Here is a 25,488-nt window from a genome sequence, read left to right as displayed (position 1 = left end):
ATAAATAAAATCTTTTTTAAAAATTAGTGTATGTATTCCCCCACCCCCACTTTAACCCTTCAAACTGCCCTTTGTCGTTATTGAACAAAGGTCCAGAAAGAGTTCCCAGTGATCGTTATTTAAGTTGCACCCATGGGGAAAACACGGACGAGGGCCCTGTGGGGGTCCTGTGTGTGCCCTCCAGGGAACTTCCGTACAAGTGACCGCTTGTGGCCTGTGCCCTTCTCTGGACCATGGCAAGGAAAAACCATCAACCCTCACGGAGAAACTGGATGCAGTATAATACCCACGAACTTGCCCAGGAGAAAAAAGAAAAATTAACAAACAATAAAATTAACAAACCTTCATACATACGTACAACCATAGAGTTTTCTACAGACAACAAAACAAAATTTAGAAATTCACAAACCCTGACCTCTCCAAGCAGCACCCCACAGCACTGCCCCCGAAAACCCATCCGCACGCTCATCCCACACGGAACTGCTGTCGGCTGCCTCGGAGAACCCACTGCCGTCCACAGCTACGTGCTGTAGCAGTTGTTTCGTCAGACTTCTATCGATCGAGAGCATTGTTTTTCCTCCTTCAGAGCCTTCTCTCCCCAACAAAGGAATTTTGCGTAACGGGCCTGTCACTATCAAGCAACTTTCGGGATCTTGGAATCCCGACAGTTTTAGCATTTGAAAAAAATAGTTTAAGTCAGAACTACTGGGTCATAACTGCGTTATGTCATCGCCAAGAATTACAATAAGACTGTGATCTGAAAGAGCGACAGTAGGTACGTGCAATGTGACCACTGGTTAGGAGAAAAGTTACATCAATGATATTAATTCAGACATTTGTATTATATGGCAGAAGTCACTGAACTTCATACTATGTTTGGTTTTCATTATTTTTATTGGTAAGTTGCACATGGTTACCGGGTTTGATGAAATAATGCTGTATTTTATCCACAAAAACAAACACTCCTGTCGCTAACGAATGTGGTGGTCTGTGCCTAGAATTACAGTTGTAACCAGCTATACGTTAAAAAAACACATATATTCCTTTGAAAGACTCAGGTGTACACCTAATGTTTATTATAATGTATTCTACTCTATGAATTCATGGTAGGCGATTCCTACCTAAAACAACCCCCAGGAAACGAAATACAAGCGGTTGACGAACCTTTTAAAAACTAGTATCTAGTCCACTAACATTTGACAAAGGTGCTTCGGTGGAGAAGAGACAGACCCTTCAACGACAGGCGCTGGGACACGGGGCAGCCGCACGTCCCTCGTGAGAGAGCGAAACCGGGGCCCAGCCTCACACCGCTCGCGAAAATGGACTCGACTGGTTTACAGACTCAAACAGAAGCATGGAAACCATGCCACTCCGGTGAGAAAACGCAGGGGGAAAAGCTCCTTGTCAGGGTCTTGCTAATGATTTTTTTTTTGGATGTGAAACCTGAGGCACAACCCACACCATGAAAAACAAGGGAAACTACGACATCAAACTGAAAAGCTCCCGCACAGCCAAAGTGAAGACACCCTACAAACAGAAAACCGTGCATCTGATACGGGGCTCATGTCCAATACATGTTAGTGCCCATGGGTGCGTCGATGGGTGAAGAAAATGTGATCTCTCTCTCTCACACACACACGGGGATAGTTATGATTCTGCCAACCTGCTGAGCCTGCTAATAGAGTCGGGGGGAGGGGCGCAGGGTGCCCTCCCCACGCTTCATGTTTTCTCCAGCTGTGCCTTAAAAGAAATTTTCCCCTCCTGCCAGCCCCAAACACAGAAGACACTTACAGCTTGCTCAACACCACGGCCTGGATCTAAACGGTGTGTGTACGAAATGGGAACTACAAGCACAGAAACCCACCGACCACAGCCAGGGCTCTGACGTGTTTTATTAGCACTCACGGGGGCCGCCTGCACCTCTGGGTGCCGCGCTCCTGCAAGCCCCGTGCGCGGCAAATCAGCCACCCTCCCATCCGCGGGCACGGTCCAAACCCTGGCTCAGCCGGGGTGTTAAACGATACTTGCACACCCCAATAGCCCAGCAAGGGGCGTGTCCTCAGGCAGGTACAGGATTAAATCCTTCTGGCAAATGACCTAACCTCTCCATCTCGGCTTTCAGTCTGAGAACAGGGGACGGTGGCTTAAAGGGGGGTGACGATGAAACGAAGAGACATGGGCACGGCCCCTTCCACATACCAAGTGCCATGTAAGCTGGCTCTCAAACAGACCTGCAGTTGGAGCCTAACACACTCTGAGTCGACCCACTGTCAACCGTGAACCCACTCGACTGTCACTGACACCCAATTTCAGGTTCATCATCGTGAACCGGCTACCACAAAGCCCCCCCCCAGGATAATCTAAACGCTTTCTAAAAATAACCCTAAATTGGAAAGTGGAGCTGTAAATAACACTGATGACAGAGGTGTGCAACTGTCCACAAACTAGTAAGTAAAAAATACAAGGTGTGTAATACTACCTATGACCAAAAAACACATGCACGTACACATACATAGATTCACATATAAACACGCATGTGCACAGGTATAAAGGGAAAATAGCTGGGGCGCTGGGGTGCTTTTATGTCTTTATACTTTTCTGTATTACTCCTGTCGCACCTTGAATTTATTTTGTATAATAAACAAAATAAATGCATTACTTTCATAACAAAAGCTTTAAAAGCACAGGCACAGCTGAGCTCAGACATCGCTGGCCGGCACGGTTCTGCCAGACACGGAGAATCCAACACGGCTCCGAGGTGGGGGTTCTAGCGAAAATCCTCATTTTGGCAGAAAACAATAGTTTGCGTTTATACGGCACTCTACAAAGTGTTTTCACGCTCCTGCGAGGCAGGACCTGTCCTTGCACTTGGCAACAAGGAATGAGAAGCTCGAGGAGTCTCAGGGTCAGCTGCCGGGCCAGAGCTGGGCCGTGGCCGGTGCGAGACCACCGCGGCTGCAGCCTCCCGGCCGGCTGCCACCAACAGCCCCCTAGTCCTGTGATCTGAGTCCTGGCCATCAAGAATCATTAGACTTTCATGTCCAAATAACTGACATAGAAGTCTGGACGTTTTAAAGAAGTGCTCTCAAACATTTAAAAAAAAATTGCTACTTTGCTATCTTGGACACTGAGGAAAATATTAAAGCTCCCGTGAACTGCATAAACACACATCTATAAACCTCTTTCTACATAAATCCATTGCATAGTGCAAATTCAAAATCTCTTTTCACAAAATTCCCTTTAGTTCTGAGGACTTTTTAAACAACTAACACTACAAAAACCAAAAATATCTCCTAAAGGGCACAGCCCTTATGAAAGCTTCCCTCGGTATCTACCTAGCCTTCCCCCCACCAGCACACGGCAATGGAGAGGAGCCCCCACCGGCCACCAGCCCCCCAGGAACTCTTACTAAAACACACCGTTTCCGCAGAATGTTACGCTGCCTTACTTTTGAACATTACAAAACTCTCATTTGCTTCAGAGCAGCTTCATCTTGCAGCGACATTTTCAATATGTTTATTGAGTCAAAATATGGAGGTTAACAACATCAGGTACCCATTTTTTAAAAAAAAAAAAGGCGGGGGAGATCCATTTTTGTTTGATTTGCATTTTGGAAAACTTTTGCTCTCCAAAGGCTTACAAAAATATCCTGAAAATACGAAGCAATAAAAACCCAAGATTCACCCACCGTGGACTTCCCCTCTCGAGCCTCCACCCTGACTGTGGGCCTCATCTCTGCACTCATCCTCTTACAAGCAACCCCTCTCCCCCACCTGACCTGCACCCCACCCTCAGGCTGAAGAAACCTCCGTCTGTGAACCGAATCCACCCCCCCCCACCCCACCCCCCACCCCAGCTTTTCAGCCCTTCTGCAATGACACTGACCTGCATCCCGTGCAAAACCTGCTGGGAAAATTCTCCCTCCTCTGCTGGGGAAGAGCCTTCCTCCAAGGACCCGGGTCCGGGGGCGCCCCTGGCCGAGGGGCTCCTCCTGAAGGACCACCGCTGGCGGACAGAGAGCAGCATCGCCTGGGAGTCTCGCAGGGTTGCCAGGAAGGACCGCTTAAGGCCCCGGGGCCGCTCACCCATAGCTTCCTCCATCGCCGTGTCCGGGGTCACACCTTCCCCAGACCGCCCGGTCACCTTCGAAGGCAATGCTTCGAAAGGGCCCCCCTACCTAGCAAAGGGGAAGGCCCCTTCTCAGCCCCGCAGGGCCCCGCTGGGCTCCTGGGCCAGCCCCGGGAAGGCTGCGGGCGCCTGCGGCCTGGCGGGCGGCGAGCCACGGAGTCGGGCAGACGGCACACCTGTGTGTGTACCTGCTCGCTCGCTCCTCACACTGTGTTCGGCGCCGGGACTCTGCACACGGCCCGCATGTGCCCACGCCCAGGGCTGCTGGGACACCCGGGGGCAGGGCCAGGAGCCCAACGTGAGGCTTCCTTCTGGCCACGTGCCTTTCCAAAACCCAGCCCACCGGCTGGGGGGAAAGGCCGCTTTGGATTACCAAACGTCCAGCACCTTCTGGGAACACCTTCAGCTGCCCCCTGCACAGCTCCGGGCCCGCTGGCGTGCAGGGCACCGGGGGGAGAGAAGTATTTCCCGGCAACGTGACTTGACTTTTCAAGGCCCCAGAAGGCTCCACGTCTCCTGCAGCTTTGTTTGCTCGTGGACCGGCGGCGTGACCTCAGGAAGGACCGAGAGCAGAAACTCCCTGGGCAGCCAGGTTGTTTCCGTGGTTTCCCTGTGGCAGAACGGCCAGGAGCGAGGGCGCCGCTCAGGCTCCTCGGGGGCCCCATGTTCCGCAGGAGGATTAAGAGAGACACTGGACCGTGTGGTAAAGGGGTGGCCGCCGCCGCCTCCTCCTCCTCCGGGGGCGGCACTGGCTCCTTTCCCACCCCTGCCCCCACCCCTTCACAGACAAGGGCGGGGGGTGGCGCAGCTCCCCCAGCCGCTAATCCTGACAACACCTCCGGGAGCGAACGCAGGTGGAACGCACGCACTGAGGACAGAGTCGAGCCCGTTGGTAAGACAGTCACCCCGTGTCCTTGCGCATCACTCAACCCCCCAGCCAGGTGCTGCTGGGGAAGGGGGTGTCACGGCCAAGGGGGGGCGGGCATCTGGAGAGGACATTTAGAAGGCATCCCTCCTGCTGTGGGCCGCTGGGGGGCCTGCCTCTATAAGGGCTGCCTACAACACCCTTCCTCCTCAAGGACCCCTGACCAAGAAGAGATCGGCTCTTCCCGACTCTCCTGCCCCCCAGGCTCTCTGTGGGCACGTGGCCCCCTGCTGGCCCAGGTCTGGAACGCGTGGTGGAACAAGCCAACTCCAGGGGGGTCTGGGGTGGCCTCCTACCTTCCCTGCGCTCAGCCAAAGACAACCTGCCTCCAGCTCCAAGAAATGCCATTCCAATCCGAGACCCGAAGGGACGTTGGATGCCGAGGGCCTCAGGCCTCAGGCCTCAGGCGCCTGCCCCACCAAGAAGCCGGCAGAGATGGGCCTGGAGCCTGCGTGGTTTCTCTCTCACGGTCACGCAACTCCTGCTTGCGTACCTCTGACCTTCCCGTGTCCTGATGCTTGCTTACCTCTGACCTTCCTGTGTCCTGATGCTTGCTTACCTCTGACCTTCCCGTGTCCTGATGCTTGCTTTCCTCTGACCTTCCCATGTCCTGACAGGCTCTGCCGGGACGCACGGACGCCTGCTCACCCCCTCACGCCTCCTGCACTGCGCACGGTAAGTAGGCCTTCCAGACACCTGAGGCTGATCTCCTTAAGAGCCAGGTTTTTAAGAAACTTTTTGCCATTTTGAATGGAAACCTCCCCAAAGTGTCATTTATCTTTCTACCCCCTTTTTTCCCCAATCTTCACCTGAGGATACATTTATTGATTTTAAGGGGAGGGGGGGAGAAAGAGAGAGAGAAACATCTACTGGTTGCCTCTCGTACACACCCCGACCAGGGGCTGAACCTGCAACCTACATATGTGCCCTGACAGGGATCGAACCTGCAGACTTTTGGTGTACAGGACGACGCTCCAACCAGCTGAGCCACCCAGCCAAAGCTCCGCTGTCTTTTAGTAGAGTTACTAAATGAGTCACTATGAGTTACTACCCTTCTTTCAACTTTTCCTTGGTGCTGCGAGATCGTACACGGAAATGCTTCTGTGCTGTAGCAATGAACGGTTTGCAAGGAAAGTGTGTCGGCACCACATGTCCCAAGTGCTTTTGGAAAGTCCGTCCTCTTAGCACCGTGAACTGAGCAAAAACTTAAATACTCTACGTAAAAGACGTCTTTCTCCTAAATGGGCACTGAGACCCAGCACACAGCCAGAAAAAGGAGGCAGGGCCCAGGTTATGAAGGGCATGAAGTTCGAATTCATGAAGACTCTGTCTGTCCCATGGGCCGTGGAAGATCGTCAGGTTGTAAGCAGAGGACTTAACGTGACTGCATCTGTGAGTTGGAAACACAGTTTGGGCCGGCAGGACAACGGAGACTCGGGGGAGGGTTGCAAGGAGCGAAGAGATTAATAGTCAGGAGTCCTGCAGGCTCCGTACCGACTGATCACAGCCCAGGACACGGAGGGAAGCCCGGAGGGTGGCAATGCCCCTTCCAGTTTGGCAGACACGAGGAGGAATGGGGGCGGGGCAGCACGCCTAGGGGAAACGGTGGATTCTCCTTTGTTCCCACAGAACCTCACAAAGCAGCCAGGGCTCCAGCCACTTTCCCAGACTGGAGAATCAGGCCCAGACTCCACTTTCTGGCTCCTTCCTTCCCCTTTCCTCCCACCCGACCCCTAGTTGGCCGGGCCCCACCTAATCCTCCTTATCCTTTAAGTCCCGCCTCTCCTCAGAGGGCCTCCACCTCCCCCCGCCCCCCCCAGGGCTCCCTCCCAATCTGGACTCCAGCACAGCCCTGCCGAGGCCACAGGCTGGCAGCCTTTAGATCATCCCTGTACTGGAGGGCAAGCCTCCTCCCCCAACTCGGGCCGGGCCGCACCCATCGCGGATGCAGCGCGCGCGCGCGCTCAGTGCCCGGAAACCCTGCAGGCTCCCCGAGACGAGGTTCTCGGGCCTTCTCCGCCCTCAGACTCGGCACCGTGATGAATGAGTACCAGCGGCTAACCAGACGCTGGCGGAGCTGGACTGCGGGCAGGCGAGAGCACGCGCCTGCCACCTGGAGCCTCCAGGTGCGTTTGGACCCCTTAGCGCAGTGCGAGGGCACACCCCCTGGCCCCTCCCCCATCCCCCCTGGAACTCCAGGTCTTCGAGCACCACGGAGTCATTCTGCCTTGCGCACGTGCAAACCCTGTTTTTCCCAAGTAAGATTCAGCTTGTGTATCTCCGGCCCACCTCCCCCGTTGCTGCGGCTCTTTTCCCCGTAGAAGTGAAAATCCCTTTGGCGTCCTGAACAGCCCTTTGCAACCCGAGGAGCCTGGGCCCGAGGCAGATGGGCAGCTCCTGTTACCAGAGCCTCCGGGACAAAGGACCCTATTTGGAGGGGGGGACACCTGATTCACATGTTCAGCACTCCCACAAACAGCCTGCCCAGCCCAGCAGAGGCTAGCCCTGGGCGGCGCTCAGGAAAACCGCGGGGCCGTCCTCCCGAGGCCAGCGGAGGAGTCCCGGATCCGGGGACAGGACTGAACAACAGAGCCTGACACTGAGCTGCTGCCGGGAAGGCCAGAGGGCTCCCTCATGGAGAGAGAAGGAGGAGAATGAAGAGCCCGTCCCCCACCACGGGGGCAGAACACTAATAAACACATCCAATGTAGAGCCTGAGAGCCAAATATTTCAGCGCTACGCACGAAAGACGACACTGGCCGCCCTCAGGACTTTTTGTTAGCAAGTTAGGAGAGAAGAGTCGTAGAGGACGGTATTCAAATACTGAAAAGTCGTCCACACGGCCAGGTGCTGGGAGGGGGGTTGAGGGGGGCTGCTGCAGGCCCACGACCCCCGGGACTGGTGGGCCGGTGGGCCCGGAGGTCTGCGTGGCTGCGCCTCACTCCCCCGGGACCTGGCGGCTTCAGAACTGAAACGGTCAGCCCTGCGTGACGTCCGCCGCACCGGCGTGACCGGAGACAAGCACACAAAGAACAACCAAGCTCGCTCGCTAGCCGGAGTGCTCATACAGCCTAAGGGTAGAAAACCACACTGGTTCTAAGTGAACGAGACCTGGACAGGGCCACCCAGAGACACGGAGGCTGAGGTCGTCCGAGTGCAAAAGCCAGCGCTTTGATGCCGCCGTTACCGTCTGCACCTTCGACCTCCTCGGCCACCCTCTCCCCCTGGTGCCCACCTGGTTCGGCTGCGACAGTGGCTGCCTCCCCGTGCCCACAGACCCCGGGTCTGTCTCCCCGCGGCCCAGCAAGGATGCAGCAGCAAACCGCACGGAGGTGGCCGGCCCGCCATGCTGGTTCGTGATGGTGAACCGGGAGGGGGTTCTGGTGCCGCCGGCAGTGCAGCCACCTCTGTCCTGTCCTCTCCGCTCTCCTGGACGGTGATCCCACACCTCCCAGCAGCACCACCGTGTCCTCAGACCCCCACCCCCCTGCCCTTCACGCTGCCCTGCTCCTGCCTCACGGAAACAACAGGAGCAGCCAGACCAGGACCTGCAGACGCCTCCCCCACCGCCTGGGCGAGTGCCTCTCCCTGCCCAGGCAGCTGGCCCTGCTCCCGGGCCGGCCCACCCCTCCCGGTGTTCCCCTTTATCCCCCCCACCTCGGGAGTGCCTCTCGCTGGGCCCTCAGATCTAACTAGTAGAATTACTGGTCACTAGTAGAATTACCACCTACAGCCAACGACTCCCAAACTCCACACCACCTTCTGACCAAATGCTGAGACAATACCTCCCGTGGGATGTGTATCACACATCTCCAACGTGAACTTGGCTGCAACTGAGCTCCCAGTATCCTACCCCTCCTGCTTCTTCATGTCAGTAAAGGCAACTCCTCCTCTCACGTGACAAGGGAGATGCCCAGCAAATCCTGTCAGTTCTAGGTTCAAAATACACCCAGCACCTAACCGAGTTTCAGCACCTCCACTGCTAGAGGGCGCTGGCACCTGGAGGACGTGAGCCATCGCCTGTGCTGGAACAAGGAAGGTTTGGTCGCCGGCTGAATCCCTGACCACCAGGTTCCCTATTATCCGGAGCGGCTGACACACGCACGGCCACCAGCGTCCTGCTGGGAACCGGTGGAACCCTCTCACTGCCCCTCCCCTCTCCCTGAGCTTGTCCCGGAAACAAGGTCCACACATCTCCCAGACAGAGGACATTGTCCTGCAAACACCTACACCCTGGCCACTGGGGAAGATCCGCGGGGGACCCACCCTGGGTGAGGGGTCTGCTACGCACCCATAAAACCCCCCTACCCTTCCCCGTGCTGCTGCAGTCTGCACAGACTCCTGCCTCAACTCAGCCCGCCAGATCACAGGCCCCACCCCCCATGAAACCCCTTCATCAGACTTTCTGGCTCCCCATCCTTTCTTAGCCACCTGGGCCACCTAACCTCCACCACCACAACAGCGGTCCAAGCCGCCTGGGTAGCTCACCTGCATTGTTAAAATAACCTCCTAAGGGGGCCCTGGCTTCCGCTCTTCCCAACCCGAGACAGAGGAATGCCCTTAAAAGGAAGTCAGATAAGGACAATCCTCCAACAACCCTCCAGGGCAGTGCCTTCTACTCGGAGTGAAACCTAAATTCCTTCAAAGGACCTAGAGAACCTTCCAGAATTTGCCCCATCATTCCGTTTCTACCTATCCTCACACCCCTCATCCTCACTCACTCCGCTAAAACCACTCCGATCTTTCCATTCCTGGGACACAGCAAGGCGCCTGCCTCAGGGCCTTTGTACTGGCTGCTTTCCAGATTAGAAACTAGAAACGTTCCTTCCCCAACGCCCCATAGCGAGGCCGCCCCCTTCCTCAGCTCCTCCAGGTCTGCTCCGTAGCTCATTACCATGTTTACATTTCAAACATCCCCCCCCCCCTCACTATTGTATCCTTTCCTGATTAGTTTCCCCAGAACACTTCACTACTATCTGATACGAGCTATATATTTCAGTTATTTAATGTCTCCCGATTAGGATGTAAGTTTCACAAGGGCAACAATTCTGTTTTCTCTCTCAGGAGCTGCATCCCCAGCGCTAAAACGGTGTTTATGCTCCAGTTTCTCAATAAATATTTATTGACTGAGTCAATGACAGAGAATGCCCAACAAAAACGTATTTGTTTGCTATAAACACAGACAGATCAGAATGTGACCGGTGCCATAGAACACTCAACTTCCAGACGAATATTCAACATTTCATTCTGCAGACGCCGCAAGGAGTGCCGACTCTCTCCTCCTTCACTGACTCCTTTCTCTTGCACTCCGAGCCAGGGGTCTGAGCTCAAATACTGCCAAGAGCAGGCATAGTGACCTAAATGAGCAGGTGAGTACTTTGTAACAACTTTAACATCCTAACCGTGGCCCAACATTTGGATTTTTGCAGCCTCAGCTCTGAAACTGCCTACAACGCCCGGCTTTCCCCTTTGGGCTCTGAAACCCCCTGCAGAGCACACAGCCCGCCTGGGCTCATCGTACTGTCTGATAAATCATATTCCTTGCAGGACCCCTGAGAAATAACAATCCCTGCACTACAATTGTGTGATGGAGGAAAAAAAAAAGAAACCCCAAAAACCCCTTTCTGTTCTAAAAGCCTGCGCTAAAACCAGGACTTTGCTAAACGCTTGTTCATATGTTACCCATCGTTCTCACCTGGAAACCCCACTGGCGTGCCCACTGAGTCTGCTACGTGTGTGGTCTTGTTGCCCCAGAACACGTCTCCTAGATCGTCAGCTCCCTCCTTACCACTTGTGCCTCTAAAAAAAACCTTGCCCTGTCCCTCCGTTTCGGAGCCTGGTCTCAGTTCATGCCAGGGTTTGAAAGTACCAGGGTACGTTCCCGGTTTGCAAATCATTATCTGAATAGGACAGGGGACTCCGATGTTGGGAAAATTCTAGTTTCAGGGAATAGCTAATAAGCTTAGCAATCAATGCATGTTCAAAGCTATTGTTTCAGGAACTGAAGGTAGGATCCCCGATCCCCTGCTCCCCGCCCTGACTCCCGGAGACCAGAAGCAGGCCCACCCCTGTGTTGCGGGAGCACTGCGAGCCGTCAGGACAGCATCGGAGCCGCTGTGCGCCAGGGCGAGACGCCCGCCACCCAGGACACAGAAGACAGCTGCAGTTTTCTGTGTTCAACTTTTCCCCGGAATTCCAAACCCCTCACCTACACCCTTCTTCTCCTCATTAAAAGGGTTGGTTTAAACGAGAATTTAAGACAGTCTGTTCGGACACAAACCCACCGTCTTCTCAGACGGCCAGCCATCTGAATAAAGATCCCACAAGGACTCAATCCCTGTCTCTGCTTATTGGTTCCAGCGGTGCCGGGCATCTCGACAGGCATCTCAAAGGCCAACTTCTCGGTTTCATGAGGAGCCCCTCACCGTTATCTTGTGGCCCTCACGTTGCTGTACGTGTTCACTGTTAACCCTCCTGCACCCACCAAGGTGAAAGAAGTACTTGTTTCTCCATTTTACTTTTTACCCAATCCCAGAGACCTCCCTGCTTTGCTTTCTCCCATCTCCCTACTCTGCCACCAAAGAACTTCATGTCCCTCTCTTTGCGTCTCCTCCTCTGACTGTGTAGGTAAGGTGTAAAGTGAACAGCAACCTGCCAATCTCTGGGGCATCTTCGCCATCCGTTGAGGTTTTGCTTCCCACAAATTGCTGTCAGGTTGGCTCAGATAAACTCATAAAAACTGCCGACAGGTTTGGACATTTCTTGCATTGACAAGTCTAAGAGAACACAAGGATCCAGAGTTTTACACAAGATAAAGTCGTCGAAGCTTAAAATGCTGAAAACTTCTGCAAAGTTCTGGCCAGTGAAACACAAGAAGAAGCCGTATGTCAGGGCTCGTAAGGAGGCTCTTTAAAAGGAGGCTGGCCTGTCCTGGGGCCAGAGTTCGTGCCTCCAAGTAAAATATGGGGACAAGGTGGGTAGAGAGCGGCAGAGCGTTGAAGAAACCCGCACACAATGCTGTCAATTTTCTCGCAGAAAGACTTGAGGTTGTTTCATTTGTTGAGAATCAGAGGAGGTAGGGACTGAGCACAAGGCTGGCTGCAAGTGGTGATGGTTTGTAGGAGGCGCAGGAAGTTAGCAAGGAACAAGTATAAGGCATTTGCAGGGACAACCAGAAACCAGAAACTGCCGGCAGTACCAGCCACTCCATTGCCTGAACTCCCCTAGCAAGGCTCTCCCTCTGCTGGAGGAGCGGAGAAGGCCGCTGGCCAGCAGGGCGGGGCAGGCGACTCAGGGGTCCCCCAGCATGGAAAGGAGAGACTGGACCAAAGATGCTAATTTTGGTTATCTCTGCATGGCAAGAATATATTCTTTTATTTCTGAAACTTAATAACTAGATGCAGCCAAAGCACACCACGAAGGACATTGACAGACCTGCTGACAACAGCCATCCTGAGAGTGGTTGGAAGAAAAGTAAATTTTCCCCCTTTGGTCTTTATTTCCAAATTTTTGTTATGGAGTTACCTTGCTTTTATAATAATAATTTTTAGAAACAAGTTGAAACATTTCTAATACCCAATGCATTGTAATTTTTAGTTTCTAGAGGAACCAAGTTAAAAAAAAAAAAACTGTTACATTCCAAAAGCAGATTGCACAATTGCTGCCGTTTTTAAAGTCTTATTTGCTGTTAGTTACGTCACTCTCTGCTTTCCCCTGTATTTTATCTCATCAACCTTTGATCGGTTCAGACTTTTCCCTTTAACTCAGTTTAAAAAAAGAAAAACCCACAGACATTGCAGATTTTCGCTTGGCGATAATGCCAGTCCTAGAGAGGAGACTGATGTTGCCCACATTTGAACTCGGACGCTCCCTTGGTTCCTACGCTGTGGAGTCAGTGAGGAGCATGTGGCAGGGCCGCCCCCAGCTTTGCGATGGAGAAGAAAGTGGATGTCAGGTAAAGAAGCGTCCGAAATCCAGCGCTCTCACCCCCCAGTTACTCGTGTACCAACTACGCCTTGTGCTGCTGTTAGGGCTGTCGCTGGCTTCTGACACTGGACACTGAGGAGGCTGGAGAACCAGCTTTCTCTGTGTGGAAGACAGCTCCACTGGGAAGGAGGCACAGCAAAGCCTCGTGCAGAGCAACCTCAGTAGCGTCGGCTACTACTGTTATCAAAGGAATCCAGACGAGGACGAGACCAACGTGGGCAGAGGTGGTTACAAAGTTTCAGGGAAGAGGCAGGTCTGAAGCCTGATCTGGAAGGCTGAAGATTTTTCTGACGCGTGGAGGGGTGGGGTCAGTGCAGCGGTTGGAAGGCTCTCCCCTTCTGTGCAGGTCAGCCCTCCCCCACGTGTGTGCTCCCCATACCTCCGTCAGATGCCGCATCATCACGCTAAGAATCATCGGTTGTCCGGACCACCCACCCATCAGTCCACGAGATTTCATTTCTGTGCCACCAAAGCCTAGACGAATTTCGCTACCATAGGACATGCAATAAATAATGTTGAATTACTTTCAGGAATCCATAGGAAAGGCACAGCCTACTCTTTAGACCAGCAAACTAGGCTTAGGTGTCTGTTGTAAAGAAATGCTTCAGTGTCAGCATTATAAATTGTGCACACGGATGCCTACTACAGCCTGGCTTGCTATGAGGAGGTGAGGTGAGGAAAAAGCAAACAGAATGTCCACCCACTGGTAAATAGTAAACACAATTAAGATGCCTCCATACTGTGGAGAGGTTAAAATGAACACAACAGATGCTTATGTATCAACATGAAACAATCTCCAAAATAAACTGTCACACTGTGGGGGGGGGGGCAGGATTGGAGAGAATACACACTATGTGATCTCATGTGTATAAAGCAAAAATTTTGAATGCTCAAAATTGCACCAAACCTAAAGATTTCTCTGGATATGTATACAATACATATGTTATGTATGTATTTTCAGCTCAACACCGCCTGAAATTTGGTAAGTATTCAATAAATATTTGCTGAATGAATGAAGACATATGGACATAAATACAAAAGGATTAGAAAATTGATCTGCTTTTCATGCTGTATATCCCTGTACTGTTTGCACTTTAAGACACTGTACTAATAATGGGTTACTTGTCTAAGGAAAATGAATTGGAAATAGCTCTTTAAAACAAAAAAGCTGCAGGACCTCGGGAGACCAAAAAAGGGTCTCCGCACCAACTCTGCACCAATCTTCCGCAGGGGACTGATTGCATCTTCTTGAGCACTTAGGGCTCTTACCCAGCAACTCAACGCTCACTTAACCTCCCCAGCATAATGGCCAACGGGAGAGTTCCCGGTTTGAAATTGTTCCTGAAAACCAGTTCAGGTAAAGGCATGCCCTTTCGAAAGGGTGCTCCTCTCCCAGACCGTGACTCCTCTGGGGGTAGGGCTGCGGCGCCCCGCCTTCCCAGCCAACCCTCAGGAGCAGAGCGAGGAGCGAGGACGCAGGGGAGCAGGTGGACGTGGGGAGCCCTCCGGGTAGCGTGCCCACACAGCACCGGGGGGAAGGAAACTTACTTTCCTACTGGCCCCTTCTCTAGCTGTAATCTGTCTCTCCTGCTCAGGAATCTTCTCCCGGAGAAACCAGTTTCTTCTGTGATCCGGTCCGCAGCCCAAAGGTCACCTGGTTGGTGAAAAAGCAGCGCGGTGTTAAACCCCAGAGAGAAGAGGAGCGGGGTGTGGATGGCATCTCTTCGGTTCGGCTCTAAGCAGAGCCGGGGCCTGGGAACCGGCCCTTGCATTTTGGACAAGGGGATCGACTGCCCTCACTGTGCGGATTAATTCAAAGTTGCGTGTCATCGCACCCCTGGCCGTTGGGGACGCAGGCGAAGGAGCGAGACGGGAGGGTGGGCCTCGGACCCTCACCCACACCCACACCCAGAGGCCGGCCTGCTGATGCCTCGGTGGAGCCGGGACCCCTACAGGAGCCCAACTTCCCTCCCGCATCTCCGCTACCTCGAGCCGGTGCGCGCTGGACTCGGTCTTCAGCTCCGGCGTGTGCCGAGGAGGGAAGGAGGGCGGGTGAGCTTCGCAGACCGGGGTCAGAGATGTTGATCCCGAGGCTCGCCCACCGCGACAGGAGGAAGTGCGGTGTTGCCGGCGCCCGCGTGGGGTCCGCTCTCCCACTCCGCGCCTGGCTCCCGGGAACCGCGGTCCTCACACGCCGCAGCCACCTCGGGTGTGAACTCAGTGCCTGGAAAATCGATCCGAGACATGCAAGGACCTCCCATTGGTCTCCAACGGATGGCCGGCTCTGCGCCAGGGGCCGGGTCCCCGGAGCAAAGGGTTCCAGTGGGGGAGGGGGGCCAAGGGCGGGAGAACCAGCCATCCATCACCGGCCACGCCCCCTCCATCCCACCTCCCACTACAGCCCCGCCCATGGGCCGCGCAACCCGCACAGGACACGCCAGAAAACTTGGCCACACCCCTAGCGATCCTATTGGCTGGAAGGCCGTGGGAAGCTGCAATCGTAAACCAATTGAAACGTAGAGTCGGCCTCTTGAAGGCGGGGAAACAGCGCACGCTTCCTCAGTAGCCAATAGAAAAGAGAAATAGCGAAGCGCTTCCTGAAGCCTGGGGTCAACTAAAGATGGCGGCCGCCGCAAGGGGTTGGTGCGACTTACTCAGGTGAGCAGTCGGTGCTGCGAGCTCACAGGTTTCTGTCTTGCGGTGGTGCTTGTCCGTCCACGCAGTGGAAGTTTGCGGGGAAGCGATTTCCTTGTCACGAATGTAACCCTATTTTCTTAAGGCCACTGAGCGCTCTTTCACTTCGGGGTCTTCGTGCTGGACTGGAGCCGGCTGGGTGCAAGACTCAGTTTACCGCTTTTTTTCCGCCTGCCCCTTTGCTGGCCGAGGGATTGAGGTTCCCTCTCTTTTTCAACTGTTTCTTTCCCTTGTTTACACTCCATTAATCTGTCAAATTATTCCTGTCTGTTCCTCATTTTCCAATCTGTCATGTCTGTCTCTTTGGCAAAGAAAAGGGATCTTCCTTCTCACGCCTTAGTTTCTTATTCTCATTAACATACGTCACTTAAATACAAAGTTTTTATTGAATCCCCTGCTTCTTCATCGTCCATTGATCTTTATTTCTAATTAATGTAAGAATAGTCATATGAAGTATTACTGCATTTATCGTTATTACATAAGTAATGAATGGTTTCTTACGGAGAAATTAGGAAATGAGCAAAAGTGAAAACTGGCCAGGAATGCTGCCCTCCTGGAGATAATGACTATTAACATTTGGAAAAATCCTAGACTTTCCCCCCACGTTTGTTGTTGAACGGGTGCGGTATTTTACTTGCCTTGCCCTGCACTAATAAAACAGGAAGACCTAGTCTAGTCTATTCTGTGTAACCAGTTCTTTTAACACCTACATACAGGGTGGGCAAAAGGAGGTTTACAGGTGTGCATATGAAAAATAATGCAGTAATTACTACTAAGGGATTAGTATAAGAAGAAACTGTTTTTGCGTGCTCACACCTGTAAACCTACTTTGGCCCCGCCCTTTTAGTTCAAGTTGAAATTTTATAATTAACAGAATAGCATCCTCAATAGTAGTATTTACATATTCTCTCCAAAATTCAGGTATTGTTCATTTTTGTCCCTTGTACTTCAAATTCTGTAATGATTTTTGAAAACATTTTGAATGGGAAAGTCTGTTTTCAGAGCCTTCACATTCTTCCCTGTCATTTGAAATATCCCTAACTCAGTGTTTTGCACATAATGATGGCTAAATAAATGTTTGCTGAGTGAATGACTCTCTTTTCTAATTTGGTATAGTACCACAGAAAATTACCCCCACCTCTCTGAAAATGCTATTAAAATAGTCTCCCTTTTCTATATATCTGAGTGAGTCTGTATTTTCTTCATATACGTGAACAAAACAACATATCAGGTTGAATGCAGAGGCAGATCCAAGAAGCCGCTGTCTTCTGTTAAGCCAGACATCAAAGAGATTTGCAAAACATAAACAGTGACAACTTTAGTAAGTTTTCTTTTTTGGTTTGGAAAATACAAGGTTCTTTAAAAATATTAACAAGTAATGGGTTTGTCATTTTTTAATGAATTCATGTGTATTTGTAATTCATCAGCTTTCATTTCTAATATGCTAAATATTGCTGGATATAATCATTGTAAACCAGCGGTTCTCAGTAGGGGCGATTTTGCCCCTGCGGGTCGTTTACCCGTGTCTGAAGGCAATTTTGATTGGCAGGGTGTCACTGGCATCCAGGGGTCAAGGCCAGAGATATGGCTAAACATCCTCTACTGCTCCTAGGACAGCCTCCACAACAAAGAATTATCTGGTCCAGAATGTCCACAGCATCAGAGTTGGGAAAACCTGACGTTAAACAAGAACTATATGGGGCCCTCGGTAATTTGTGAGTAGAAAGTTATCCTGAGTCGACATCATTTTAACAAGTGAAATACCTCTTCAAGTGAAGGGCTTGATCACAATAAGGAAATCCCACGTGAGAAGTTTATTTCAAACCTGAATATCAATAAGATACTTATTTTCCCCAAAAAGTTGTGTGTTCTCTACACATGACAACGAAAACTACATGACTACACAGTACACGCCCACATTTGCTTGGGTCACTGAGCAGCCGAGCCCAGTCTCCTGCTCGGCGCCACGGACAGACTGAGAGCCTGCATGTCTGTCTGTTCCCCACCAGCCTGTCTCAGCCCCCCTGAAACATACTCTGACTCGGCATTTCCCCTGCTCCCTGACTTTTCACTATTTAAGTTTTAGTATTTTATTGTTTTTGTAACTTGTAAGCCCCTCTAATCCTTCATAAAGGGTAGGCATGGTATTATAAACACTAAATTGGAAACCAACCCTAAGAGAAAGAGATTACGAGAAATTATTTTGACATAATTTAAGAGACGTCTGAGGAGGTAATAAAATTGTGCGTTTAGCTGACCCACATCTGTGCCCAGGCTGTGGGGTGTGGCGGTGAGCGAGGCTGGGTCTGTGCCTTTGCAGAGCCTCACCCGGCCGACCTGGCAGTCACAGAGGACCTCCCAGCAGGAGTGTGGGAGTGGGTTCACTAATGTGCGTGGGGGGGGCATCAGTGGGTCTTCGGCAGCTCATCCACAGGAAGTAAGGGAAGGCAGCGACTTTAGGGTATGGACAGATCGGATGCAGACCTCAGACTAGAAACGGAGAAATTTAAATTCCGTTCCTCTCGCCTCAGACATTGTTCCTCTTGCTGTGAAGTGAGAGAATAAAAGTGATGTACTGTTTCCCCAGACTTTTAACTAGTGGAACATGAATCATTCAGGAAGACATTTTGGGCAGTTCCCTATTGTCACTTTGATGGTCAGGTGCTGGGACTAATGTCATGTTGACATTAATAATTAAATTTCTATTAATCTTTTAACACATACGCTGAATTAGGGGAAAGGTAGCTCAACCTTGATTTTTACTGTTGATTAGAAAGGAAAAATACATTAAATTGTTAACGGTAACTGTGGAGATTGGAATTAAAGGGGACTTACACTTTTATCGCTGGATATTTTGTCACATTAGAATTTTCATAATTGAGTGTTTTGTTAGCAGACTTGCAAGCTATAAAAATTTTCTCTGTTCCTAATATATAATACATAAAGTGGATATGTACTTTGTAGTCCTATTTTCATTTAATGGGCTTTAAATTCGTTTAATTATATCCAGTTCCATCTTTTCCCTCTTGTTTCAGGTTTTTTTATTCATTACTCTTCCCTGGACTAATCGTATGTGGAACTTTATGCTTGTGTCTGATCTTTGCACTTTGGAGAGTCAGAGTCGCGCTACAGAGAAAGAAAGCCTCAGCACCAACTGGCCAAAAAGTGGTGGTCGCCTTCTTCCATCCGTACTGCAACGCCGGCGGAGGCGGGGAGCGAGTCCTGTGGTGCGCGCTAAGGGCCCTGCAGAAAAAGTGGGTATGCATCCTCCTTAGCTGATCTGTTATGTTGCTGTCGTCTTTTAAAGAAGCATGACCCAGAATGGTTTTTTGAAATCAGGACCCAGAATGGTTTTGTAATACCACATTCTCTAGTACCACTTGCATAGCCAGGAATTCCCTTTCTAACTGAACAGCAAGTTCCGTGGAGCACTCTGCTCCGTAGTGGCACCCCCGAAATAGTCTTGACGAAGCATCTGTTTGATTGTAGTTCTGATAGCATTATCGGTTGGACAGTCTTCAGTATGTTGCCATCTTAGCAAGAATAGGGTGTTTTATATATAGGGTGTATATATATATTCTGTATATATATATACATATATATACACATCATTTAATGTTTTAGGCTTTTCCCCCCTCATACCTAGTAGTATTTGGGGGGAGCTACTTGGTTTCAGGTGCTGCAAAAGGAATCGAAAGTAAGAGGGGCCCCTGGCTGGCGTAGCTCAGTGGATTGAGCACGGGCTGTGAACCAAAGTGTCGCAGGTTCGATTCCCAGTCAGGGCACATGCCTGGGTTGCAGGCCACAGGCCCCAGCAACCGCACATTGATGTTTCTCTCTCTCTTTCTCCCTCCCTTCCCTCTCTAAAACTAAATAAATAAATAAATAAATAAGAAAGTAAAGGGGGAACAAGACAGACCAAGTCCCTCTTGCAGACCTTGCACTTGGAGAGAAACAAGATAATAAGCAAAGGTGAGAAATGTTGTATCAGAAATTAAAGTAGGATAATACAATAATAAAGTATCCCTGGGTGAGGATATTTTGGAAGGTCGTGTGCTCTCTTGAGGATGGTCACCCTTTAGAAGGCCGTGTCTGAAGAGAGGCGTTTCCAAGAGGCATTGACCCAGAGGCACAGACACAGTGGACAGGGCTTGTCTTAGGCAAAAATAAGCCTTTTCGTAAATAAGACTCAGGCCTGGGGCAGGACTGAAAACCCGCCAGGACCTGCTCTGTTAGGAATTTATGATCAGATCGGATCACCTTTTTCACCCCCAGGGAGTTAAGCAAAGAGATGATATTCTGATTACCTCTTGCTGCATAACAAGCCACCCCAACATGTAATGCTTTCAGAATTTGTTGTTATTTCTCATAGTGGGGGGGCCCGATGGGACCTGTTTGGAATCCCTCGTGCTGCTGTGTCACAGTCACAACAAATGGCAGCTGGGGCTGGTGTCGGCGGGAGGCTTTCCCCTCACAGCTGCTTCCTGGGCCAAGAGGACTGGACCAGCTGGGGGCGGTCGGGCATCCCTGTCGCCTGGCAGCCTCTCCTCCGGGTGACCGCCTTGGGCTTGCACACACCACGGAGGTCGCAGGATAGTTGGGCTTCCTGTATGACCGCTGACTGCCCTGGAGTGGAATGGAAGCCGCATAGCCTGGGGTCCAGAAACTGGCGCAGCTGGGCCCTATCTTGTTGGCAGAAGCAGTCGCAGAGCCCGCTGTTGCTCCGAGGGAGGGGACCTAGAACCCACCTGCTAATGGGAATAGTGTCACAGACTTTGTGGCCGTCGTTACGCTACCAGCAATGACATTCCTCTTCACATTTTAAAAAGGTCATTCTGGATGCTGGGAGGGGGCCAGGGAGGAGCAGTTCAATGTTTATCCTTTTGACTTGCCCGGAACTGGGTGGCTCTTCATCAACACATAGCACACAGCTGTGCAGTTTATGTATCTTTTCTTGACTGGATTGAGCTCCTTGGGGATAGAGACTCTCACCCTTGGATCCCCAGAATCCAGGAGCTCATACCAAATATTTAATGTTTTAAAGAATAATTACACAGTAAGAGGGAGGCCGAAGCATTAAACAGTCACTGGAGTACACTTTTACGTATTCCCATTATCATTATACGTCTCATTGCGACGTAGGCACACGATCTGGGTTTTAGCTCCTCCCTGCCTTTCCCAGGAAACACTGGGAAGTGCTTTAGCGTCCACGGGCCTGTGTAAAGGTATCTTTAGTGACTCTTGTTTAGAGTATTTTATTAATATTTTGTTACCATTTTTATACAGAGAAAGTTGTCAAAGTATTTTTTAATTCTTGAAAACGTAAACGTCTCATTTATAAATCAGCAGTTTTTGTTTGTGTCTGCTCTCTGCGAGATGCTTAGTGGAGGCGGCAGCCAGGAACTGGAAGTCTCGCCGGAAAGACTGACACCCTGCTTGCAGGCTGGTGAGAAGGTGATCGATTGGTAGTCCAAATGCGATGAGCGAAACGCAGCAGGAAACATTTTTTTTTTAGTCTGAAAATAAGCTTCTAAGATTGCGAGAAAAAACCGTCTACAACTCTTGGCTTGATTTTGACCTAGACCAGTGAACTCCCTGACTCCTCTGTCCTAGGTACCCCGCAGCTGTGTATGTCGTTTACACCGGCGATGTGGGTGTCAGCGGTGAGCAGATCCTGGAGGGCGCCTCCAGAAGGTTCAACATCAGACTGCGCCTCCCGGTGACGTTCGTCTTCCTGAGGCGACGCCACCTCGTGGAAGACTCCCTGTACCCCCACTTCACGCTGCTGCTCCAGAGCCTGGGGTCCCTGCTGCTGGGCTGGGAGGCGCTGTCGCGGTGCGTCCCCGACGTGTACATCGACTCCATGGGCTACGCTTTCACGCTGCCCCTGTTCAAGTACGTGGGCGGCTGCCGCGTGGGCAGCTACGTGCACTACCCCACCATCAGCACGGACATGCTGTCCGCGGTGAGGAGCCGCAGCGCGGGGTTCAACAACGCGGCCTGCATCGCCAGGAACCCCGTGCTGAGCGCGGCGAAGCTCCTCTACTACCACTTCTTCGCCTTCCTGTACGGGCTCGTGGGGTCCTGCAGCGACGTGGTCATGGTCAACTCCTCCTGGACGCGGAAGCACATCCTCTCGCTGTGGAAGGTCGGGCACTGCACCGACACCGTTTACCCGCCCTGCGACGTGCGGGCGTTCCTGGACATCCCCTTGCAGGGGAAGAGGACGGCCCCGGGGCATCTGCTGGTGTCCGTGGGCCAGTTCAGGCCCGAAAAGAACCACGCTTTGCAGATCAGAGCCTTTGCCAAATTGCTGGGCAGGAAGAAGGCCGAGGCCCTCCCCTCCCTCAAGCTCGTCCTCATCGGAGGCTGCCGCAACCAGGACGATGAGCTCAGGGTGACCCAGCTGAGAAGGCTTTGCGAGGAGCTGGGCGTTCAGGAGGAGGTGGAATTTAAAATAAACATTCCGTTTGAGGAGCTGAAGAGCTACCTGGCCGAAGGAACCATCGGTCTGCACACCATGTGGAACGAGCATTTTGGGATTGGTGAGTCTGTCCTCTAACGTGTCTGGATAAAATGAGTACATCCTGGCGGGTTTCCTGTCTTGTAAAGAAGCTCAGACACAGAGAGGTTGAGAGCGTGCCCAAGTTCAGTCACGCAGTAGAGAGGGGAGGCCCACCTTCCAGCCCAGGCAGCCCCTGCTCTCAGCCACCATGGTCCTCTCCCCGCCCACCCCCACCCCCGTCTGCGGCTGGGGCGGCTTCCTGCGCCCTGCCCCGTCCCACCGTCCCACCGTGGGACCCAGCGCGACTCCCTGGGCGAGGCCCAGGTCTGGCATCTCGGTGCAGCTTCAGTGCGTCTGTCTGCATCAGACGCTGAGCACTACTGTCTTCGGGTGGCCTTCTCCCCGGAGTTCTCTGCTGTGTTTATTAGCCTGTTCCCAGTCCCGGAATGGCCTCTCCTGTCCTTCCGGCCAGGTCCCATCACGAGCGCTCAGCTTCGGCCTCCCTGCCCCTAACGTAGCCTTGTTTGTCCCGGCACTCATCGCCCTCTCTCCTCTGACCTCCCGCTACGCCCGCATTTTGGTGTAAAATCAACTACTGGTTTGTGTCTAATTTGGTTCAACTTGTCACAAGTGCCTGCTTGTGCCTCCCACTGCGAGGTGCCGGGGGAAATACACGAACGAGAGTGAAGGCTCCCACGCTGAGGCTGCCGCTTCTCCCGTACCCTTTCCCATCCCAGTCCTTAGCGGACCGCGTGGTTTCGTGTCTCCCCAGGCATCGTGGAGTGCATGGCGGCCGGCACCATCGTCCTGGCGCACAACTCGGGGGGCCCGAAGCTGGACATCGTCGTCCCTCACGGGGGCGCAGTCACGGGCTTCCTGGCGGAGGGCGAGGACGACTACGCGGAGACCATGGCGCACATCCTGTCCCTGCCTGCGGAGGAGAGGCTCCGCATCCGGGGCAGCGCCCGCGCCTCCGTGGGCCGGTTCTCCGACCAGGAGTTCGACGTGGCGTTCCTGGCGTGCGTGGAGAAGCTGTTTGAGTAACGCCACGTCACGTCTGTGCAAGCTGGATACGTCATGTAATGTGTCAGTGCTTATTTCTAAGTTCATTCCGTCTCGAGGTAAAGTCGGCCTGGGCATACTGCCCTTGAGACACATAGGCAACAAGGTATTTATTTCAAGGACAAAAAGCAAAATTACCCAAATGGAAAAGGTAACCTCGTATGTTTAAGTGTAAAAATTTTAGGTCCGTGCTTAGTCTCAAAATCTGAAAAATATGTATCTTAAAGGGATAAAAATAGATACTCTTAATTTTGGTAGAATCCATATTTTTCAAGTCTCACGTGTCAAACCACTCTTCTCTAGTAACCAAGAAAGAATTTCCTTTTAGAAAAAAAGGAAATGTTGAAAGAAAAATGGAGGACTGATCCGTGATTAGTACTTTAGAGCTGTTCTGACATTTTTGAAACAGGAAGATTCTGATACATCTACATTTTATTTTATTTTTTTTAAAGATTTTATTTATTTTCAGAGAGGGAAGGGAGGGGAGAGAGAGAGAGAGAGAGAGAGAAACATCCATGTGCGGTTGCTGGGGGTCATGGCCTGCAACCCAGGCATGTGCCCTGACTGGGAATCGAACCTGCGACACTTTGGTTCGCAGCCCGCGCTCAATCCACTGAGCTACGCCAGCCAGGGCCGTACATGTACATTTTAAACAGTATTGTAGAGGACCTCTTTGAGTGCATCCAGTGAGTTTCCTAAAAGGAAGAGGGGTCTCTAAGCAGGCCCAATCACATTTCAGTCGAAAGGCAAGCCTACTGCGACTGCTCCGTGGGTGTGTGCGCGGCACCTGGAGCCGGAGGTGCTGCCGGGAGCTTCCCCAGAACTGGTGTTTGTTCAGGGCACCGGGCACAGGGGTCTGGGCCTCCTCTCGTGGTCCCTGAGCATTTCCACCCTGCAGGGGCCGGGAGTCAGCTTTAGGTCCTTCAGCAGTCTGACCGAGAGCATCACCAGCGGCTGTTTTTCTGATGGTGACAACGACGCTGTGATGTACAGACCCAAGTGCACGGCCCCTGTGCACAGCCTCGCGCATTCCAGGACCACCAGGTGGAGATTTGAAGAGGGCACAGGACGAGCAGTTAGACTGCCCCGGCCTGACCTCAGCTTCGTCTTCACGAACCTCCCATCTTCCGATGTCCAAGCTGTTCCCTCATCCTCCTCCTGGGCCTCACCCACAGCCTGGACACGGTGGTGCCCGTCCTCGCTGCCTCCTCGAGTCCTGGTGCCACGTGGCGAGGAGGTGGAAGCGCTTTGGAGGTGACAGAAGTCCCTTTGACTGAAGGTGCCGTATGGTACGTGTCTTCTGTAATCCTGTCCTCCGCACTGCACTGGGGCCCATGGAGGTTCCAGGTCACCACACCAGCAGCCGGGAACCAGAGCCACGAGCAGGCCTTCTGTCCGCAAGAACGAGTGTGACAGAGATGAGCATGAGCACGTGCCGCGCGGCTGTGGGGACCAGCGCCTCTCGGCATTCCCTGCATGCCTGCTCAGCACCCCCTGGTCCGGGGAGCTGCCCTCCTTCCCGGCTGCTGCCCGTCCGCGTGAGGGGCAGGACGAAGGGCGTGCTGCTCCTTCCCGTCTTCTCTCCACTCGTGGGCGGCCGCATATTACCTGCACCCGATCGCACTGCTGGTTTGTCTGCCGGCCGGCTGCTGTCCTCCGGATAAAAAGCAGCACAGCTTTGTGTTGGAGATTCCTCAGTTTAGAAAAGAAAGACTGGGGGAAATTGGAGCTGGAAGGAAAGCTACAAACGCTACCAAGTCCAGTTTTACTTTTAACTTGACAGAGAAGAACAGCTGAAAGCATCGAGACTCCTTCAGCATCACAAAGCTGTGTAATGACGGAATCAGGATTATAACCTGGGCTTTCTTATCTCTCGCTTAGACTTTGAGGTGGGATCCAGCCTAACCCTCCACCCAGAGGAAATCATGGGGCAAAGATGAACTGAAAGAGAACAGAGTAGAGGATGTAGTAAGAAGAAAGGGATCTGAAATTCCATTAAATATTTCTTAGACTTGTTTCTCCAAAATAATTTTTACCGATCACTACATTGAAAAACATGATTTGCATATGTTTACTTTGATGTTCCTCATGTGGAAGGTGGTTGTTTTTTTTTTTTTTTTCTGAACGATGAAACCATGAAAAGTGTCAAAGCCACGTCCGCACCCGCCTGGAGAAATTCTGAGCGTCT

At 52.0% G+C, this 25,488-nt stretch overlaps 2 protein-coding genes across 4 annotated transcripts in view; one reads left to right on the top strand and one right to left on the bottom strand.

Moving 5' to 3' along the window:
• Positions 1-15,371, bottom strand: part of ATP7B (ATPase copper transporting beta) — a 52,608-nt gene extending 37,237 nt beyond the window's left edge. The window contains exons 1-2 of one of the 2 annotated variants that reach the window (XM_036011220.1): positions 15,026-15,371; positions 14,588-14,693 (exon numbers count right to left, since the gene is read on the bottom strand). Coding sequence is in view for 1 of the 2 variants with exons in the window: in XM_028526533.2 (XP_028382334.1) it covers positions 3,886-4,101 (216 nt within the window). In the remaining variant the exon portion in view is untranslated. Of the gene's footprint in view, positions 1-3,885; positions 4,589-14,587; positions 14,694-15,025 lie in introns of those variants that run through there. The other variant, XM_028526533.2, reaches the window with a different exon arrangement.
• A 224-nt stretch (positions 15,372-15,595) lies between these two features.
• ALG11 (ALG11 alpha-1,2-mannosyltransferase) lies at positions 15,596-23,497 on the top strand. Of its 2 annotated transcripts, none has more exons than XM_028526921.2 (4): positions 15,596-15,697; positions 18,769-18,987; positions 21,347-22,278; positions 23,011-23,497. In XM_028526921.2, the coding sequence occupies exons 1-4, from the start codon at positions 15,660-15,662 to the stop codon at positions 23,280-23,282; spliced, it is 1,461 nt and encodes a 486-aa protein (XP_028382722.1). In that variant the 5' UTR covers positions 15,596-15,659; the 3' UTR covers positions 23,283-23,497. The 2 variants fall into 2 exon arrangements, with proteins under 2 accessions (XP_028382722.1, XP_035867114.1); XM_036011221.1 differs by having other exon boundaries at positions 21,347-22,281; positions 23,014-23,497.
• Positions 23,498-25,488: the final 1,991 nt, after the last annotated feature.

Source organism: Phyllostomus discolor, chromosome 11 (assembly GCF_004126475.2).
Source record: "Phyllostomus discolor isolate MPI-MPIP mPhyDis1 chromosome 11, mPhyDis1.pri.v3, whole genome shotgun sequence".
In the NCBI taxonomy this organism is placed as follows: domain Eukaryota; kingdom Metazoa; phylum Chordata; class Mammalia; order Chiroptera; family Phyllostomidae; genus Phyllostomus; species Phyllostomus discolor.
This window is presented reverse-complemented; position numbering and strand designations above follow the sequence as displayed.

Excerpts from the sequence above, each read along its gene's own strand:
- ALG11 (XM_028526921.2), top strand. The coding sequence starts at position 15,660 with ATGGCGGCCGCCGCAAGGGGTTGGTGCGACTTACTCAG. Across the intron at positions 18,988-21,346 it reads CTAAGGGCCCTGCAGAAAAA|GTACCCCGCAGCTGTGTATG; the intron begins GTGGGTATGCAT and ends CCTCTGTCCTAG. Across the intron at positions 22,279-23,010 it reads GAACGAGCATTTTGGGATTG|GCATCGTGGAGTGCATGGCG; the intron begins GTGAGTCTGTCC and ends GTGTCTCCCCAG.